This window comes from Poecilia reticulata, linkage group LG6 (assembly GCF_000633615.1).
Source record: "Poecilia reticulata strain Guanapo linkage group LG6, Guppy_female_1.0+MT, whole genome shotgun sequence".
Classification (NCBI taxonomy): Eukaryota; Metazoa; Chordata; class Actinopteri; order Cyprinodontiformes; family Poeciliidae; genus Poecilia; species Poecilia reticulata.
Window position 1 is genome coordinate 17,862,462 of NC_024336.1, and position 21,080 is coordinate 17,883,541.

The window sequence follows — 21,080 nt, forward strand, 5'->3', positions numbered from 1 at the left end:
CTCTGATGTCGCCCTGAGGAAATGTGTGTTTCAACACAGATAAGTCTGATCAAGTAACAGCTCGCAGCACACCCGTCGATGGAACTACAGCGTCTTGCACAATTATTCGAACCCTTGAATTTTTTTCTACTAAGTTTTCAGATTTTGTCACTTTTCAACCACAGACTAGATTGTATGCAATAGTTCCACACAAGGTTGTGCATAACTGATGAGCTAAATTGTGTCCAGTCCCTTTGAGCATCTGGTTTATTTGACCACTTTTCCCAGAAATTAAGCTTTGCAAAYGCCAGGAATGTTTTTCTGTCTTCTAGTTCTTCTTTCTACGCTTCTATACAGGCCACCAAAAGATGTAACACAAAACCTCTGAAGACTTGAGCGCAACTTATTACTTCTCTTCTCGAAACGTCAACAAAAATGCAGTGGCATCAGATTTTCGCTGTTGTAGGATTTCTTTTCTGTCTTTGGCAAACACTACAAGCCACCCCCCCCCCACTCCCCCACTAGCATTAGACTCCAGCATTTGTATTTACCCAGAATACCTTGCACTTTAGTCTGCTTCTTGGTTTTGGAATGGTTTCCGGTCCGCTTGACATTCACACGGGCCTTCAGTCCGCACCAGAGTTCACTTCAATCGAACTGAGATGTTGGTTTCTAAGTGGACCAGAGTTTGATTCCACATTCACACCTCCCCAAAAGAACCAAACTTTCTAGACAAACAAACTGGAGTTTGATTAAAGTGGACAGGACTGGTATGAATGCATCCTAAGAAATATCTAAGAACAGCTACATTTATTAGCCTCTTCTGCCAATTAGTAGCTCTGGATTTGGGGATGGTTACAAATACATTTTATACTTTACAGGTGTAAATGTGTTAAAAAATATATAAATATTTTTTAATAAATGGAAAACATGCCTCATTTTCTTTCTCTTCAACAATTGTATTCTTTTCTTGATATATCGCAAAACAAATCCAACAAAATACGTTAAAGTTTGTGTTTTGTCAAGTGCTGTTGTGAGTATGTTCAAGGGTTTGAATAATTTGTGAGGCACCGAGGTGCATTACAATCAAACTGCCTGCACGGACAGGCAGTTTGATTGTCCGTGCAGGCAATTTTGACACCAGTGATGGTGTCAAAATCCTTTTCTTTGTTTCAGAGTTGGAATCCCGTTTAATGTGACCTTTCTTAGGAGCCTTAATCACCAGCGGCCTCTGAGCTGGGCGGCACGTGACAACAGCTAACACTGATCCAACACTCTGAGCAAACGAAGAAAGATTTACAAGCTCGCCAGCCTAACAACGACTGGCTGTGAACACGGGGTATTATGAGGAGTTTGGGCGTATTGAGGGAGGTGGAGTGGGAGGGTGTTGATTGGCAGCACACCTTTTCAGCCTTTAATCCGGGAGACCTTAAGATTTACCAGATTTTTTCAGAAGTAATGAAGTATTGTATGGTTTATGGCGGTTGTAAATAATTTGGAACCCTAATTATTAAAGCTATTTTACTTGGTTAAAATATAAACCTTCACACATTGTAACTGAAGTTTTACCAGTAACTTGCTATTCCTGCTGTAGCCCCCGTTTTTTGTTTTTAGTTTAACCTTTTTTTAACAGCTTCGGTGCTTATCATCCTGCCTCATGTTTTACTTTCATTTAAATGAAACCTGATATAGGTTGAGATGGCAAATTCATAACAAGTCTTGGTGAATTGGCCTTAGTGTCTGCTTCGCCATCCTTTTATCAGCTCCCGTTTTCATTTTCGTCATGCTGTCGGACCCTCCCAACTTGGTCCCAGCGGTCCTTTCTCCATGTTCTGCAGCAGCCGGCGCTCAGCCTCTTCAACAGTATATCAGGAGGAGGGTACCGAGCAGAATAGACTTCCATAGATTAGAGGTGATAGAGGAGTGTGTTGCTGATTTATTACCGGCTGTTAGCTGGTTAAATGAGGCTAAATGATCCAACTAGCTCAGGGAGGCGAGATGGAAGCGATTAGCCTACATAAAGGGCGACGGAGGGAAAGAGGATCTTTTGAAGCCAGTCGGTGACTCCTGACCTCCTGTCATTTAGCCTTTTCTTTATGCTCTTCCTCTTGGACCTTTTCTGTCTGCTCTTCATCTTCAGCACTGCAGTTGTCTCCTGTAATCTCTGTGAAGCAAAGCCGTCTGTTTGTGTGGCTGTTGTCGAGAATTGCCAGGCGGTATTTTTTTGTTTCGGTTGAATGTCGTGCTCAATGTTTTCACTGTTTAATTTATCAGAATGAAATGAACAAATTAATTTGGAAAAGCATTTTTTTAAATATACAGAAAGAAAAAAAATTTGCTCAGTAGCATTTTGTACACCTGATTGTCTTTAAAAACTGAAAAAATAGTGATGTTTTGATGAAAGTAATGCGTCTAAAGCTTTTTACAAATATACATTATTGGTGAAGTAGACAAGGACACAGTCCTTGTAAGCATAACAGACTCTCTGAAAGGGAGCTTTCATTCAGACATTTTGTGTTTTATTAAAATCATCACATTTTATTGTAATTCTGCTGGTGAGTTAATTTGGAAAATATAGTTGGCGTTTTATTTTCAAAGCCTGAATTAGGATAAACATGGCTCCCCACTCGTCACATTTCCTCAGATGCACTCAGCACTGAGTCACCGAGAACAACCTCCCTGCACCTCAGAAGCTTGGAATGGACAGGTAGAACCAGGCAGGGCATGTGTGTCATATCCGCTCTGTAAGCGTTTTCATTTGTCAGCCTATGTGTCGTGGGTCCGTTTGTACACTTGTTTTATGTGTGTGTGAGAGAGAAAGGAAAAGAGAGGGAGGAGAAACACATTCCCCACATCCTTTTCCTCTCTGAGAGGAACAGGAGGTCAGGAGTTTGGTCCACCCTTCTGGGTTACAGAAGTACAGTATGCACAGAGGGTACCGCTTTCAGCATTTTTAATGGAGATGTGTTGGAGATTAGTCTTCATGCTCCCATTTTGTCATGTTACAGTCATAAGCTTCAATGTCATTTATTGGAATTTTATGTGATGAACATATGAAAAGCATGTTTCATGCCTTCCTAAAGATGGTGATAAGAGTTAGAGGGATGAATACATATTTGTGGCACAATTCATTTTACATTTTTGGTTATAAAAAAAAAGTTTTGTAGAAAATGTTTTGTTTTCCTTTCACTTCATAATTATCTTTTGTTGATCTTTCGCTTAAATTCCCACTTAAATGCATTAAAGTTTATGGATGCGGTGTGACAAAATGTGACAAAGTTACCATGGGTTGTTTTGCAAGGCAGTGCCTCTCTTGGCAGCATGACATTTGAGAATATCATCTTCTAACAGGAAGCTGGTATTTATCTTACTTAAAGTATTACTCTGCATTTCCCCGCGTCTGTCCTGCTCTGTTTACGTCTTCTCCAGCCTCTTCATGAATGAGGTTTTGTCTACCAGAGTGTCTCCATCTACACCTGTATCCATGTCGGTGTTCGAATGAGCCCTCGTTTTCTGACTGACTGTGCGTGAAAATGCTTCTTGTCCTCCAAACGGTCCCTGGTGCACTTTACTGTTTTCTCGTCGTCTCATTGTTCTGGCCTGGGAGTCTGCAGCAGGAGCTCACAGGAAGCAGTTACTTGTTGTGCTGAAAGGAAAACAAACAGCGTGTTGTACAAATGGAGGAAGTGCTGCTTTCCGCATGCAGACTTCAGCTTGGCGCCTGTCATTCTGAAGTCTAAAGGCAGCAACGTGAGCGTGTCCTGAACCGCACGTGTCCTCTTTCAGTCTCGCTCGGTGAACTATCCGCCGCTGTCGGTGATGATCCTCCTCTAGCTGTGCAGCGTCACTTCTGGATCCAAGCAGAAAAGAAGAAGGCATTGAGTATTTTTGAGGAATCTGAAAACTAACAGAGCTGTTCTCTTTTCTTCTAACTTGAATAGAAGGAACTGGTAGCAAGTCAATGACTAGCATGAATTCTTCTTTTGAGTTACGTAGATTTTAAGATTAATATGCAATATATATTAAGTACCTACTCCATTTAACATGCTAGAGTATGTGGAGTTGTGGATAAATTTGGTAGAATACCAGGAATCTTCCCAGAACTCTGGATTGTACCAAATATCCAACTACAAAGTGCAATTTATTTACTGCGACTGCACAGCAGCAGCAGCAGCACCGTAGTTAGAATTCGACCAATGCAGGTTTTCCTATTATATCATTTTGCCTTAAATTTGAAATTGGACACTCCCGGTTTAGTTCTGTTGACACAATGATAAACAGAATGAAGTGAAGAGCCTGTTGTACAAATATATCAACACTTAAGTAGGACCGTTTTCAGGTTGTCTGCGCATCCTTAAAAAGTCTTAAATTCCGGTTTTTAAAATTAATGCCTTGAATTGTCTTAAGTTGGGCTCAAATACATTAATCACAGATCTTAAATTTTGTCGTGGCAGGAATATTTAGGCTTGTATACTCTATTTATTTTCTTTTTTTCTTGCAAGACTTTTTTCTGTTATGCAAAACTTTGAGTCGTACGCAGACATCTTCAGTGCGTTTTGTGATCCAAGGCGGTTGAAACTACCGGTAACTGGTAAAACAAAGCTAGCTAACATTTTTACAACCATCACAAGTAAGTGCAAATTTATCGCCAGTTGGCTGGATAATGTTTGTCTTAGTTCCTCACCCACTTTTGCCAAACCAATGCAATTTATTTCATTACGATTTTCTTTTGTACATTTCTGTTGTGATACAAGTCTTAAATGTCATTCATAATGGTCTTTAAAAGTCTTAAATTTGAGTTGGCGAAACTTGCAGAAATCCTTATCTTCATGAATGAACGAGTTTTACAAGTTTTAGCATAAAATTGCATAACGGCAAAGCATTGATTTATTTGTTTCCTTTTTAGCAACCCCCAACTATAATCTACACTAACAGTTGGTGGGGCTTTCCCACTCTCTTAATTCTACCTGGAAAGGTCAGATTGTGGAAATTTCCATCCTCTATCACAGGCTCCAGGTGTGACTCAATCAGACAGGCTTTGGATGTGTGTTTGGAGGCGTCGGCATACGAAAACAAATACAAATATTGCGTGAATAATTGAGTAAAATAAGACCAAGCAAATTCTTGAGGAGAACTTCTTGGACAGAAATGTTATGCATCTCAAAAGTCACAAGTGAAAACACAGAGTACATGCTGATCGTTTCCACTTTTAAATAAATATCATCAAASAGCAGAAGAGCACACTGCTGTTTTTAGAAAATATTCATATGTAGACACATGGCATGTGATTACAGTACTGATAGCCATCTAGAAGCAGAGTGTTTTGAGTTGTAGCAGTTATTAGGGCATATCTGCACTGAGATGGCAGCGAGGAGCTATGAGTGTGAACGCAGAGCTAAATATTTGCTGGCTATGGAACAAAGCAACTGAAGGCAGAAACTAGAATGGTCCATTTTTACAGCAAACACTGTGACATCTTCACACTCTCAAGTGTCAAGATATCAGCACATTTATTTCTTCTTTTTTCGGTGAGATTTAAAACTTGCATGTGACATCAGATTCTAGTGGAAATGAAGGGTAATTCCTGAAACGGGGGAAATGGTGTGTGGTTGCTCGACATGTAGAAACATGTGAAGCACGTCTAGATTCTCCTAGACGGGTCGGGTTCAACAGACTCGCCAGGCTTCCTTTGACATAAAAGGACAACATTCTTGTGTCCTTTTATGTCTTTTTGACTCCTGTATTACAAGCAGCCACATTTCATGACCAACAAACACCCAAAGGATTATCCAGAAATGGTATGAATACGTCTCATTACAGCTAGAGGGCAGCACATCTCCACACTCTCCATGGTAAGTGAAGTTTGCATTTCTTGGGAGGGAAAAAAGCTGATCAGCTTTTACCAGAGGCAACTCTACTGCTCTAATTGGACTTGTTGTGCTCTCTGCTTTCTGTTTAGGAGAGTTCCAAGATGATAGAAAGCGATTTATAAGGGGGTTAAGAAAGGATACATCACTGATTGCAGGGGAAATGCAGATATGGAAAGATAAAGAAATGACCGGAACGGAAGGGAGAGAACCACTGGGCATGAAATCAGATCTGGGTGTTGCATAATCATGGCTCGCAGGCTTTCCCAGCATTCACTGGGCTCTGTCGGCTCTGGTATCACATGACCGAATCAAGCTGCTGCAGTATTAAACCAGCAACACCAGTCTACCACCAGCCCGAGGCAGGCGGATCAATGAGTCCGTTCTTATTTGTGCCGGTTCCGTTCCTTCGCACGGCACTCAAAAGTAACTCCTTTTTTTCTACTTGGTGAAATATTTGTTTATCCCATTATCATAGTCTTAAGAATTTTCCTCAACCTCAAACTTCTGCATAACTCATGTTAGTGTTTTTTTTTTTTTTTTAACATACCAGTAACTCTGTCTGTGAGGGTTTGTCGTTCAGCCTCATCTCTTTCATTCTTTTTAATGCAATGATCTGTCCTCACCCTATAACTTCAGACTTCATCACCAGTGCTGAGTCTTTGTTTACATGCCGGCAGTAGCAGACCGCATGCCAGTCAAGGAGACGTCGGCGACGGCCAACGCGTCTGCCTTTTATGTCCTGTTGCAAATGAAATGAAACATTTCATTAAAAAAAGAATAAAATCCCTTAAGCAATTACTTCCTGCCCTCTAACCACAGCAGAATCAAATGCATTTTTCCTATATAACAGGAGGTGGCGCCATAGTCTCATCATCCTCAGCATAAGCGCTTCACATTGCATCATAGGGGTTGTAAAACTGCAGTCAGGATTGCGTCCACTGTCGCATCATTAATATTTTAGCAGGTTCTAAATAGTTATAATGGCCGGTAAACATTTTATTAGGCTGCAGAAGTAGAATATAAACTCCCTCCAGGACATTTCAGTGCAGCTACTTTACTTTGATGTACTTAACGTTTTAGAAAATGTGTGCGAAGATGACTTATCTGTTCGAATTATTTTCTAAAGACAGTTCTTGAACCCATACAGCTCTAAGCCTGTCATTGAAAGGTTTATTTTGCTTATTTAATTCAAGAAGGTCAATTCAAAGCACATTCTTTTGATACCTTACAGCTAATGAAAAAAAACATTTGATTTCTTTGAGAATTAAGTTACATAAGACCAATAAATTTTTCTATCACATAATTGTTGGCCTACTGGAACGCATGTTTATGTACTGCACAGTTTTTGAAATCGGTCCCTGGTCAGGGCTCCTTTTGCATTCCTTCACTTTGTGAAATGAAGCAATCTTTTTGACAATGTTTCCAGTTTGTTTAGCTGCATATTGCAACAAACATATTTTGATTGCAGGACCTGAAGCATGACTCCGACACCAGTGTGATTTTCCTGGTGGGTCCATAAATGTCAGTGATGATATCTGTGTACATGGGATTCATGTTGGCTTTGTCTCCACGTTCTGAGGATGCCTTAAGAAGTGATGAATACATAGGCTGGGTTACATTTAATTTCCCCTGTCAGGTGGCATTTCAATTAAAACCGAACCTTTCTAGATCTCGAAAGATAATGCTCAACGAGATTCTGCAGGCCTAATATTTTATCTTTTTTTTTTTTTTGTCTTTTTGGTGCCATTCGTGGAGCTCCAGGATACCAGCAGGGCTATTTCAACTTTGTGGTGCAGCCCAAAGCGAGCTGTGAAGAATGGTCGCTCTGTTTGAACTGCATTACTGTGGTGTCCTCTGTTTACTGTATATGTTGTGCTTAATGTAGCAGGCTGACGCATACAGACTGCCTGTCTCCTGGCGTCTCTCCACCTGGGCGTATATACGGGTCTTTTTATGCTGCACCTCTTGGTTTGGCCCCATCTTAGCTGTGCTCTGTGAATTTGCTTGTTGTTTGTGTGAGCTTGTTAGGAGTGGACCCAGGTCTTGGCAGCAAAAACCTAATACACATTAAACGGCATAATCTACACATGTTACTGGTTTCATAAGGTGGATCTTTTTTTTTTTTTGGCAGTCGCAGCAGGGCAGCGTCGGCATCGCCGCTGTTTTTACGCAGGAGAACTTGGCACTTGCTGTGGTTTGAGCTCTCCAAAGCTGGCCTCTCATCATGTATGCGCTCTAGCTGCCAGAGCCTCACTATAGGCTGCGTTTGTGCACTGCGGTCCAGCTTTTTGGCTCTCAATGTATTCCTGGAAAGCCTGAGGTGGAGCGGAGGGAGCAGGGCTGTTTCTCAGCCACACCGCAGCCAACAATGACCGCGTTCTGGAAGCTTCTCTGCCGTTCAGAGCAAATCAACGATGGAAGCTCAGTCAGTGCACAGTTTATTTCATTCTCTGCATTCATACATTCTTATTCTTCTAGTCTGGATACATAGACAAATTAATTGTTGAGTAAGTTTAAATCTGAAACATGGTTGTAATTTGTACCCCACCTTTCTTGAATTTGTCGTCTCTTTCAGCCCTATGGATCTAGAGTCTGATTTTGCAAAGTAGTCAGGCTCAGCCTAATTACACCAAGAAAGTCTTCATCAGTCTTCAAAATTTGTCAAAGCATTCCCTCAGCACGATGTCACCACCACCATGTTTTAACGGTGGAATTGGTGGAGGGGGCAGGGGGGTCCTGGTTAATGTGCAGTTATTTGTAACTACATAGTGAATTGCAAGTAACTCACAAGTTAAATTTATGTGTCTTTTGACCAGAAAACCATATTTGTAGGTCTGGGTGATGAATTGATTCTATCGATTAATCATATTTTGGGTTTTTGAAGATTTAACTTTTGGAAATTCTGGATTTTTTTTATTTTCACCCAGCATGTAAAAGTCTCATGATCTTGACTTGCAAGCATGTTTTACAGCTTCTATTTAGATGGACTTTGAATTCTGGTCACTGATGGGACAAAATTGAAAGGTCAGTCAAATATATATATCCGATATTTTTTTTTTAATGTAAAGTCATAATACAAATACATGCCACACTTTTCAGTTTATTTGGTCAAATTAATAATCAAGAAATGTAAAAAAAGGAACTTAATGAACTTAAGTTGATAAATCAAATAAAACGTATCAATTTCCTTCCATTTTGCAACTATGCGCTGCTTTGCGTTCGCTTTTGGCACAAAATCCGAATGAATCACATTGAATATTGTAGTTGTAAGAACAAAACGTGAAACAAAAGCTCGAGAGCTATGAATTCTTGATGTAAAGAGCTCAGATTACTGTGTAATGGGGGACCGTGAATGAAGAATTGGGAAAGAAATAGACTAATGACTGAAAAGACAAAAATCTCCTAATTAAATCGTGAGCAATTAAGGTGTAGAAGAAGCAAAAGATTAGGAATGAACATAAGGAGCAGAATTGAACTGCACTAATAACGGAGCTAATTGAACCTTCTGGTGTCTTCACTGTTTTCTTCTTAATTGACTTACGGCTGTCAATTAAAAGCAGCTTAAAGTTTAGACCTTGTCTTTAAAATCCATTGTGTCCAATAAGCAAAAACACAGTAAATAGTTTGTGAAAATAGAAAAAAAAATATGCAAAAACTGGGCTAGTGAGTTAGCTTTTTTCTCACTCCAAGGTTGTCCTTATGTATATTATTTGCTTCAAAGAGTATCTTAACCCTGGTTTCTGTTCTCATTGCTTCATCCATCATCATCATCATCATCTTCCTCCTCCTGGCTGTTGTGTAACTCTGCAGTGGCTGACCACCAGCAGCAGCAGCAGCAGTGCAACTCATCAGCACTTTTGGTGCCAGCTTGCTTTTACTGTGATGCACAAACTTAAAACTCTCAAAACAACCCACAGTATGATGTGGTTCTTCATAAGAGAAACAGAAAAACAGCTTGTCATCTTAAAACTTATCAAAAAAAAAACAAAAAAAAGAATTCATGTGGAAAGAAGTTTATCACCGGGAACATTTTCCTTCTCAGCCAGCTGCTTAGTAACGGTCCATTGTGGTTTGGCTCTCTGCGACCCTCGTCTTTCTCATGCGTTCAGATTATTTTAATAAGTTGCAATACAAGTTCAAACCGGTTTTACTGTTCAAATTAGACGTAGTTGGTGTACACACATCGGATCCAGCCGGAGCAGCAACCGTTCTCTAAACAGACCCTGCATAAAACACTTCAGCATGTAGCTGAAGGGGTGCAGATGTGCACAAAAAGTCACATTTTGCTGCTCTAAAGTGATATTTTTTTATGTCATCTCTTTAGTTTTCATCCAGAAAGAAAAGAGATGCAAATAGTGCAGAATTAGCAAAGCACCAATTAATCAGATGGTTTCAAATCATTCACATTCCCTTTGTTTGACTCTGGCTGGTGACTGACAGATAACACTGAAAAATCTATTCATTAAATGAAACAAAAGAAATCCCATCACTTTCAGACAATAGGAGCACCTTTTGTCCATCAAGCAACAGTATTTACTTTGATGCATTTTTCTGAGTTGAATGAAAATCAGACAGAAGTTGGGAACAGATGTTTAAATGCACAAAAGGGGATTGTTCTGTTTTTTTATTCAATCATTTCCGTTTGATAGAGAGAGCAGTACTAAATCTGGCAACATGCAGCAGATTTTTCATATTAGAATTGGCAGATCAAACCTACAACATTCTGCACTGACGTGGGAAAGTGCAAAATCTGCACTTTCCCCCCCCTCCATTAATCATTTTCTCTACTAAAGTGCCTGCAGCAGTTTTATATTTTAGTCCTTTAGGGAAGAAGGATTCTGTCAGAATTGGCATGGAAAAGGCTGATCTGTGCATGTCTGTTCATGATGCAAGTGTTTTTTTTTTTGTTTTGTTTTTGGCAACGTCTTAACTACAGCCTGATATTGTGTCTGTTTTAGTTGTTTTGCAGAGGGTCTGCTATTGTTTATGCCGATTTTTAAAACATTAATAATCTGGGTTGATGCTTCCTAGAATGTCCCATTACATTAACACATTAATTTTCTAGAAAGCACTCAGTGTACCTACAGTGAGATTATAATCACTTTCATTTTAATCACATTTTTAATCAAACCTCCGCCTGTGAAGTATGTTTGCATTCCWAAGAGACGCGCAGTCCTGGACGGGATTTAAAGGGCAGTAATGAATCCCTCAGCCCTATTCTTAGCCTCAGATCTGTCTCACCTTACCGGCGTTGATAAGAAGCGTGTTGGGCTGGAGGCGTCTGTCTGCTTTGTGTTCAGCCTGGGGAGGACGCTGGGCGTATAAATAGCTCCTCAGATGGGGAAACATGAGCTTTCCTCAGGAGCCTGAATGGAGCAGAGAAAGCAGAGGCGCATCGATGGTGGGTTTCCATCAAGCAGCTGCTGATTTGTGACTTCACGTTTTCCATGTTTTCAGACGTTACTTCATGTCTGTTAGATGCCAGAAGACGGGCTAGAGTTCAAGTTTTCCTTTTTTTATTATTTTTTATGATATTTTGGGGGGTTAAAAACGCCGCGCATTGCGTCGCTTTACGTGCAACAATCATTAACCCAGCCCCGCGGAAACTGAACTGAGGGGAAACCGAAGAAAACAGGAGGAGGAGAGAGTGGATGTCTGAGCAGCGAGAGAGAGAGAGAGAGAGAAAGAGAGAGAGAGGGGTCTGCAAAGAGCCACCGCGAGTATTGTTCCGCGTCCGTCTACGGAGGGTTTACTGCAAGCGTGGGTTCGTTTCTCTCCGAGCTGCGAGCAGCCAAAGCCGGACACGCCGTCAACTCTGGATTTCTTTATCCGCTTCCTGTCGTCCAGGATGAGGTTTAAGAGGAACGGCTCGTACACGCTAAATAGGTGAGTGTGATGTAATGTGGAGCAGCGGGAACTTGTTGGTGTGGACCTGCGGGGTGAGGAGGGGAGGAGGGGGGGCGTTTGTCATGACCGAAGCTGGTAAATCAGTTCCTGGGTCTCTTCCTCCATGGAGGCGTGCGGTGCGGTGCGGTACGGTGCGGCTCTCACTCATCCGTCTCCGTTAATAACAGTCGGATGAAATATGTTTTTTTTTTTTTATAAATTTTTACTTTTCATAGTGCAGCTCTTGGAAGTAGATTCTTTTATTAATTAAAATAATACTTATGTGTCTTGACATGTTCTGATATTCTCTTCAGAAACTTTACTATAAGCGAGTCTTAAAATCTTCCCATGATCCTCTTACGGCCTGTTGTGATTCAAGCCACGGACTGGATCGGGAGAAACCTGTCCATCTCGCTTTAATGGGCTGGGCTCACTCTTTTGTTTCCCCTCTTCCACTTAGGAAAAGGAGCCCAACGATTTCTTGTTGTTCTGCTTTTCCACTTCCTGTTTATACCCACTGGCCTACAGTTTAAGCATGCACGCTTCACAAGGACATGGGTGCTTGTGGAAAGGTTTACTAAATTAAGTTACGATTTGTGTAACAGTGAATGAAAGCAGCCAATTTTCCCTTGTTCTGCTTGCACAGATGATGAGGAACAAAACTTTTGCTTTTTTTTTTTTTTTTTTAATTAAACCATTAAAATTAAAAGAAAAGTATACTTTTTCTGGCAGTGTTTTTGTCTAATTTATGACATAAAAGACTAGAAAATTTTAATGCTTAAACTGAAATAATCTTAGAWTGGTGGGTTTTTTTTTTGTTGGTTTCAAGGTAGCCCTCTATGAAAAAAACTGTATTTTATGGTTATATGTTTGCTTTTGTAGACAAAATGAACACTAAAGAGTTTGTATGTGATAAATCTCCTCGGGGAATAATAATAACAGAAAAAAAAAAGGTAAAATGTGTCATCCAGAAAAAAACAAACCTGATTCGTTTCTGGCCAGAAGGATTAGATGGCAGGATTCAGGTTAAGTTTGATTAGGATAAAGGCAGCACCTCAGTTGAAGCTCCATTCACCTCAGTTGTGATTTAGTTGAAATGCTTTTATCAAGCTCTTATAGGTTGACATGATTTTTTTATTTTTTACACAGACACTTTTTCCTGTTTGTTTTTTCCCTACGGGATACGACATAAAACAAGAAAATGTTCTGCAGAATATTTGATATAGTTTTCAGATCAACAGAAAATGAAGAAATAAAAAGATTGTCATGTTGATTTTTTTTTATTGCACCTACCTTCAATTTTTATTAAGATTGCTTTAACTTAATTCTTAATAAGTTAAATCAAAGTGCATGCTGATGTTACTTTTCAGCAAACATGGTGGAACTCTCACCCTAGATTTTGATACGTTTAATGAAAAGGAAAATAAATTCAGATATTTCTGTATTTGACCAGACCATTACTGACCAGAGCTGATCAAGAGAAAATCGACACATTCTTATCGGTTCCCTTTGTTTTTGTCATTGTTGTTTTTGGGAAGCCAAGTTGCATCCAAATTTGACTTTAGGATTTTAAATTAAGCTTTATAAATAAGGTGCAAGTGTTCTATTTGTTAAAATATTTTGTACGGCATGCGTTCAGTTCAAATAAGGACATAAAACCATTGCCATGGTGCTTCAGTGCTCTCCTTTATACTTGCAAACATTCCTCTGGTCATCGTAGCTATAGCTAAGCAACTGCATCCTTGTTTCTGCTGATTTAAAACGCATTATTCTGCGAATGTTTGTAGATTTATCTATCAAATTAAGTTGGCTCACCTCTACTAATCATGTAGTTATAGATTTTATTTTTTTAAGTTGTTGTCCTGTCCCTCAGATCTGCACTGAGCTCCAGCAACTTTACCTTTGTGTTGTCGCTATTCAGTGCGAGAGGCTGCCAACAGAACCATTGTTGTTGGTACAGAAATGCTGGGAAATGCAGTGGGTTATGATTTAGAAACAGTGCGCGTCTCTGAGTTTTGTTAAACTTGAGATTTAAACTGTAGCACATCTGTGGTTCCAGATGTACAGCAGAGCAAATGGAATATCCTGCATTCTCTTCCAGCTAACATCATAACCCAGTTCTTGCTGAAATAATGGCAACAATTTCCATTCGTTCTTCTGCTTTTTAATCCCCATCACATACAGAGTTCATCTCTCCCCAGATGAACTCTGTATTTTTTTATTTATGTTTTTGCTCATTTCTCTTCTTGCTCTCAGTTCAGGTCATACATTTAGAGGAAAAATCCCTTCAATTACGTAAGCCATCTCTCCAAATGTCTTGCTTTTTATTGTATGTCTGGATTCTACGATAAGACTCGAGTCTGGAGGAAGTCGAGACAAAAACACGGCGACCGAGATCCGACAGATCGCCAGTCACATTGTTGAAAGTGACATTTGATTTATTGGTAGTTTCATTTCGTACACTTTCCCCATGGCCCTCCATTTCCCCGCTCCCTTGTTTCTGGGCACTTTGCTTTCCGCTGCACTTGTCCCTCTCAACGGCCACATCCTGATTCTCAGGTGCAAAAACACAAAGCGGGAGCTGATGTGTGCCAAGCTCCATCGCTCACTCCTCCACTCAGCGGAAAGTGCCGGAGTGGCGGTGTCGCTCAATCCGCCTTTCTCCACCTTCCGCTTTCATTTAGCAAATTGTGTGCCATTATGTTGTGCTTCAATGCAGCGCCGTGGGATGCAAGCGAACCCTTAACGTCTGCTGCTGAGGGCAGCTTGTTTTCCGAGGCTCCTGGAGACGGGTCTCCTGGGAACAGCAGCAAGCCGAGGTGGAGGTGGCGTAGGGGAAGACACGACGTCATCAGATGCTGCAGCTCTTTGTCATCCTCAGCAAACAAAAGTCGAGAAAGTTGCAGAGAGAGCCTGGTGCCGTCCCACCGAATGATCTACTGCAGCGGCATTTGTCTCAGTAAAAGAAGAAATGGAGGAAAATGAATCTTAGTCAATTTTAAAAGGGACACTSGTATTGTAGAGATTTGTTRCACACAACTGTTTCCAAGTGGTAATTTCTGTAAATTTTGATTATTTTAGCTTACAGCTGATTAAAAAAAAATCCAAATTCAGTTCCTCATTCAATCTTATTAAAAAAGACTTGATTTGATAGCTGTCCAGCATACAGTTATTGACCTCCTTAAAAAGGAGGCTACATTAGAAGAGTCCTTAAAAGAAGCTAGCAGTTCGGAGTCCTGTTTCCATGCTTATTGATGGAAAGTTGAGTGGAAGATAAAAATGTGGTTCACAAGCAGCAGGGTCTTGACAGGATTGGGAACGTCATCTCTCCACTTGGTCTTTTGTGTCAGCTTCATCGTTTAGCTGGACATTTCAGAGCACCTCATGCTTCCTTCTACTTTCAAGCTTTATGGAGATTCTGATTTCATTTTCCAGCAGGAYTTGGTCTCTCACTACACTGAAAGTACCAATCCCTCCCTTATTGCACAAACCTATTGCTAGGTTGAAAAAAAAAATCATTTGTCAACCTTTTTGTTTTGCACTTCTTCCCTCCACTCCCCTTCCCATTAAAATGTTTTGACAGCCATAAAATGTTTTGACACCCTCCACCTCTTGGTGGAGGGTGTCCATCACTGCTTATTAAGGTTTTTTTTTATGCAACATTCAATCTTTCTGTGAAACTCAATGTTAGATCTTTTTTTTAGACGTAAGCTACAATAGCCCAAATTAATGGGGGGGGATCAACTTTAAATATGCAGTTCTGTTTCTAATGAAGCTATATAATAAGTTTTACTCTTTGCATGGAAGCTTTGAAATATATTAAGTTTTCCAGGACATTCTAGTTTACAGAGAGGTTCCTCCATCTACCCACTCAACCCAGAGATCGGGGTTTCTCTAACTCTGCGACAAACCAGGAGCCGAGAGTCAGTCCCCTTGCAGTGGTTATGTAACAGCTGCCCTTTGAAGGTGACTGCTGCCTGTTTCTGGCTTCTCCTTGTCAGGTTGTGACAGGTCGGCAGAGAGGGGGAGGTCAGTCCCTTTGACTCCGAGCGTCGGCGCTCGCCAGCGCAGGTCGTCTYGGCCGTTAATCCCTTGTTTATATCCGTACGGATCGGCTGGGTCTGCAGTCTTGGATTACATCAGCTTAAACGGCACTTTGTACACTGCAGTCTTTTTTTTTTTTTCTTTTTTTTTTTTTAAGGGTTTGTAGCGAATAACGAAGACTGGAGTGAGTGATTGCTTCTCCTTAATGATGCAGGGAGGGTGATGTCGCAAGGCCCATCGCTCATTGTGTCCTTCACCTTATTTGCCCAAGCCAGATCGGTAGAGAACACTGTAGCGATTGGCTTACTTTTCGGGGGGTGTGGAGAGGCTTGTCTCCAGGCTGGCCCCTCCCATATTGCACCTCTGCATGGATTGTGTGAATGAAGGGTCATGGTTATTGTATATGTGCACCAAGGAGGTTACATCCTGTGCTTTCCTGCAGCTGTGCTCCCTTGTCCGTGTTGGTTGACAATTAGCTGCATTCGTTTGAAACCGTAACGTATTACCGAGTGTAGAAAGATCAAGACGTTGCACTGATTAACCGTCCCTAGAGGTTCGGACCGGATTTGACTCGGACTTCTACTTAGGGGACTGTGTTTGGTCTAAGTGGAGCTGGGGGCGTCCAGCCCTGGTCCCGGACGTACACAGATGGTGGAGATAGCAGCCTTGTCTTTCTGTCTCCTCTGCAGTGTGCCCGCTGCTGCCCAAGAGTCAGCGGTTTGTTTATGGGACTCTGTTTGCCAAGCTAATCTTCCCGCCTTTCAAGTGAGAGCCAGTGAGTGAAGGAGAGAGAGAGAGAGGGAGAGAGAGAGAGAGAGAGAGAGAGCAGGAGTGTGAAAGTGAGCCAGGCGGTTGCAGTAGTTGGTTGAGAGGGAGAAAGAGCAAGGCGCTGAGACGCGCGTCTGCTTTTGTGAATGATTTATTTTTGTGTGTGCGCCTTTTCCGTCCTCTCTCTGCGTGACGTGCRTTGACGCCGACAGCCGGATGATCCCGCGCCACGCYGTGGTTGAGCTGGTGCACCTGTAGCCCAGTCTGCAGACCCGGGCGCATCGACCGGGAGCCGAAAAACGGTGCAGCTTGTTGGAACGCCACATCCTCTCCGTGCCTCTGCTTCACCGCTGGCTGGATGGGGGTGCTGGTGTGCTGCGACTGCTTCTTCTATAGGTACTTTTCCCCATCGTTTCTCCGCAATAGAGTTTCCAGCGGTCGTAAACTTCAACTGTCATGTTTTCCTGTGTGTCTCTGGTCCACCCTTCCTTCCTTTTCACCGACTCTTTCACTTTCTCGGTTACTGTGCTGCGGTTTGGAGGAGACATTCGAGGACAGTGCTGCTGTAGCAGAGATTCTGCTGTCGTCAGAATCTCTGCTGAGTTGTCTTGTACTGAGAGAGGAGGAAGAGAGAGGAAGGGGGTTTGTTGCGGACGTGGGGACAGCCGTGGCCCTCGGCCAGAGAGATGATGAACTTTTGCTGGTTGCAGGTTTGTTCGGAGGTGCGGGTTRAGACTAATCGGAAGGAAATGGAACGCATTCAGAAGACGGCCAGTTGGTCAAGCTCGGCCAACTTTTCCTCCCATCCCACTCTGTGCCCCTTTTGGCAACGCTGCACTGTTTGTTTGGGACACAGTGTTCCCTTATAAGGGGATGGGAATTTGTTTTTCCTCTTCCTCCTGGTTTTCTTGTTTGCATTAAACACAAAACTCTGTCCATAATTAAATATGTTTGCATTCTGTCAACTTACTCCATGCTGCAGAGCTAAGATTTTAGTTTAAAACTTTGACTTGCTGCTTTTTTTTGTTTCTCTCTGTGCTCGAGCTGAGATGCTGAAAAGGCTTCATGCTAAACTTTGTGGTAGCTGGAGCAGAAAGGATCTGTTTCTCCTCTTTTGTGGTTGCGGGCTTGGCGAGGCCGACGGTGCCTTAGCGGCTGTATAAAGTCTAAATATAACTCTCGGGGAGCGTTTTGATGGTGAGCGTAAAATTGTAGCTTTAATGCAGAGACGCATTGCACAGCTGGATTACATTATTCCCGTTCAGCAACGATGCTTACACTTCTATACAGCTTTGAGCGTGAGCAACGGGTGCCGTTTAGGTGTGTGACTTGTAAATCAGAGGCTACATGTGAGCTTCGCTGTAAGGCGCACTGAGGCAGTATTGAAGCACGGATGATTCAGGAAGGTTGTTTTATTGTTTTAATCTTTTGTTTTTTGTTTTGCAAAGATGCACTGATCTGATATTGATTATTCCCATTTTGTTGACCTGCTGATTCACATTTAGGTTGATTCCAACTTTTTTCATCCTCCTGATTCCTTCATAGTGAATAGGAGCTTTGAATTTCACAGGTGAAATTCTAAGATTATTCCCTTTCATCCATGAAAGAAAATCACTGTAACCCACATTTTCCTCACTCTTTCTTCTTAAATTACCAACATTTTGGGAGTTCAGAGCTTCTTTTGACCTCCTTTATTTAGGATTTTTGGTAATTGGGGGTGGAAATGGCCGATTTAAATTTCTGTTAGGTTTATTGGTTCATTGTTTTTCTAGGGATGCATGCACCGATCTGAAAATTTGGGACATTTGAAGTTGATATTGCTGTTTTGGCTGATCAATGACATTTACCAATAGTATGCATACCTATTTAACTACACTTTCGACATCAATAAAATGACAACACCACTGGCATCACCATTGCTGTCACAATCTAAAGGGAAACCGAGTCATTTGATCTTTAACTCTTTGGCTTATTGTGATAATCTTACAACTCCTCACTCCCTCCCATTTATTAGTGAGCAACACGTCAAAATTAGCTCTTTAGTTCCTATAGAAGCAAGTGCTGATATTTAAACTGAAACATTTAGCCTGGTTAAGTTTGCTTAATCAAATGCCTGAAAATTTGTAGGGTAGGTCGCGAGCAAATATTACAGGCTGAGAAAGTAACCTTGTTACACCTGTAAGAGTTTGGGAGAGGTAAATAAATGCTGTAGCCATGTTTTCCATCACTGTGTGCAATATTGCAATTGGTGAAGGTCTGCTTGGAAGCAATATTCATCAGGGTGTTATATTTCAGGTTCTGTGCATCAAGACTCTGCTTGCCAGTAAAAGATTTGGCCGCTTGCACCTTCCTTGTCCTTCATGGCCAGAACTGATGCAGTTCTTGGTGACCTACATCTGAYGGCTGAGACAGAGAGGTTTGAACATTGTGATGATGGAGGAGAGTGAGGGACATGTGGGTTAATTTTATAGATTTTTGTCATTGCAATGAATTGTGTTATGAATATTATGCAGCCCTGTCAAATCTTTACTTTTAAGAAGTGAAGACATATTTTGTTTTGTAATATTTTTGTCATCTGTAAATTGTATATAATTTGACAAGTCGGTAGGAAACTTTTAAAAATGTTGTGTTCCTGAATTGAACAGAAGTCATTGGGCAGGTTGTCTTAAAGAGGCAGGACATAGGAGGAGGGAACAGTCTTTGTAAGCTGAACCAAATTAATTAAAACTGCTTTCTTGCCTCTCATGCATTTTTTTTCTGCAGATTGTTGAAAAAGAAAATAAAGAAGTATCAGGTTGCTACTAAGTGCATTCAGTTTTTTCTGCGGTTTTCTTCAAAAGAGCTCCACATATTTACTGTGGAGTTCTTTACAAGCCTGGGTACAATTTAGATTTCAGTGGCTAAATATGGCAAAAATTAAATGTGTATGTACAAAATAAAGGATTGCGCTGATTAGAATTGAGTTTTAAAAATAATAAAGCATCAAAATTTAGCTAAATGAGTATTATGAGTCCTGTCAGCCCGTGGTCTGTGCAAACCAAACCTTTGTCTTTTCTATTGAGTCCTTATGTGCGCCATTCTTAGGACAGCTGGTGCTCCATAAGGTGATCCTTTCTGCATTTAATTGCTTATAAAATAACAGCTTTAAGAGATCATCATCCTTTGTGCGGAATTGGAGGAGACACAAGGCGTCACAGCTTAGGAATGAAAAATAAGAAAAAAGTCATGCAGTGGCAATCTCTTTCTGAAATGTCCTACCATCATCTCAGGTGTTGAGAGTCAGCAGCTGAATATTCAGGGTTTCTACACAGTTTGAGTTCCTGACAGAACCCACAGATCAACTCAGGCATGGAAAAACAACCATTTTTATACTCTTTTTGGCCCATATATTCTCTTAGATTTGGGTTTATTAGGTGGATGTGTKGTTTATGAACTGGTGTCAGGTTTAGATGCCAAACAAACACATATTTTAGAGATTTATATTCAAAGGAACTGATTTAGAGAATCTATATTTAAAGTAGAATAATCCAGAAGTGTCTTCTAGATTTTAAAATAAAGTCAATCTAAGACAACAAAACGGTGAAATAGTCCTTTACTACACAGCCAAAATCCGACAGCTAACTTTATCTGTGCAGTTTGGAGGTAATAAAACTCAACCAGGTTAGAGTTTGGTGCTCATGTGACGAATATTAGGAAAACTGAGGGAAATGCTCAAATTTAAGTGGTGAAATTAGTAGGAATCCTGATGATTAGATTGGCATGCGAAGTGCAAGTTCATGAGACTTCAAATATTACACAGTCATTTGTTTTATTTATGTTAATGATTATATTAGCACTAAATTAAGCAGCCTTCTCTGTTTCCTCTGGATCAACTGGTTTAATATTTATTTAGCCTAAAGAATAATCTTTGACCTGTTGCTGAAACATGGGGACATCCAGGCCCCAGCACATGACTGGAGCGTGTGTTTATATCTCTGTGTTTGCTAGCTGTGGATCAGTTGGCAAATGTCATAATGTGTTGCTGAGGAACAATAGCCCTGAGTGTATCCTCACACAGTGTGATCCTACTGGCTGCCATGTGTCTCTCATTAGGCTGTCTTTGACGGGCCCGGCCGCTCCACCCAGCTGAGACGTGCAGCTCGATCGGGGCGCCATTCAGCGCCAACCAACTTGACATTTCCCTTCCCTTACCCCATCAGACCCTGGGGTCGTGGGACGGCTCAACGCTCATATGGCCCCGAATTAAATCAACATGAAAATCTTCATTTATATATAGAGAAAAAYAAAGTTTTCATTTTGCTAATAGAGCCTTTCAGGATTGGGGAACTTCTTGTAGTCTTGGCRCTGAATCCTGATTTGTACTTAATCAGAATAATGATTAACTGCATAGTAAAATCAGTACTAKAATTTAAAAGCATGTTTCTGTTTCTTCTGCAAAGAAACTGTTTAAGCATGAATGTTGATTTTGAAGAAGTTGTTTCTGTTGCCTTCGCAAGTGCAATGAAGTTAAGGGTGAAAACACRAAAGGACAAA

General features: G+C 41.0%; 1 protein-coding gene across 3 annotated transcripts in view; it reads left to right on the forward strand.

Moving 5' to 3' along the window:
• mob2a (MOB kinase activator 2a) overlaps window positions 1-21,080 on the forward strand; it is a 62,784-nt gene that overhangs the window by 15,393 nt on the left and 26,311 nt on the right. Inside the window, exon 1 of one of the 3 annotated variants that reach the window (XM_008411575.2) lies at window positions 11,205-11,250. The exons of 1 other annotated variant lie outside the window; for it this stretch is intronic. In XM_008411575.2, coding sequence (XP_008409797.1) covers window positions 11,220-11,250 — 31 coding nt within the window. In that variant the 5' untranslated portion in view covers window positions 11,205-11,219. Of the gene's footprint in view, window positions 1-11,204; window positions 11,251-16,614; window positions 16,944-21,080 lie in introns of those variants that run through there. One more of the 3 variants, XM_008411578.2, reaches the window with a different exon arrangement.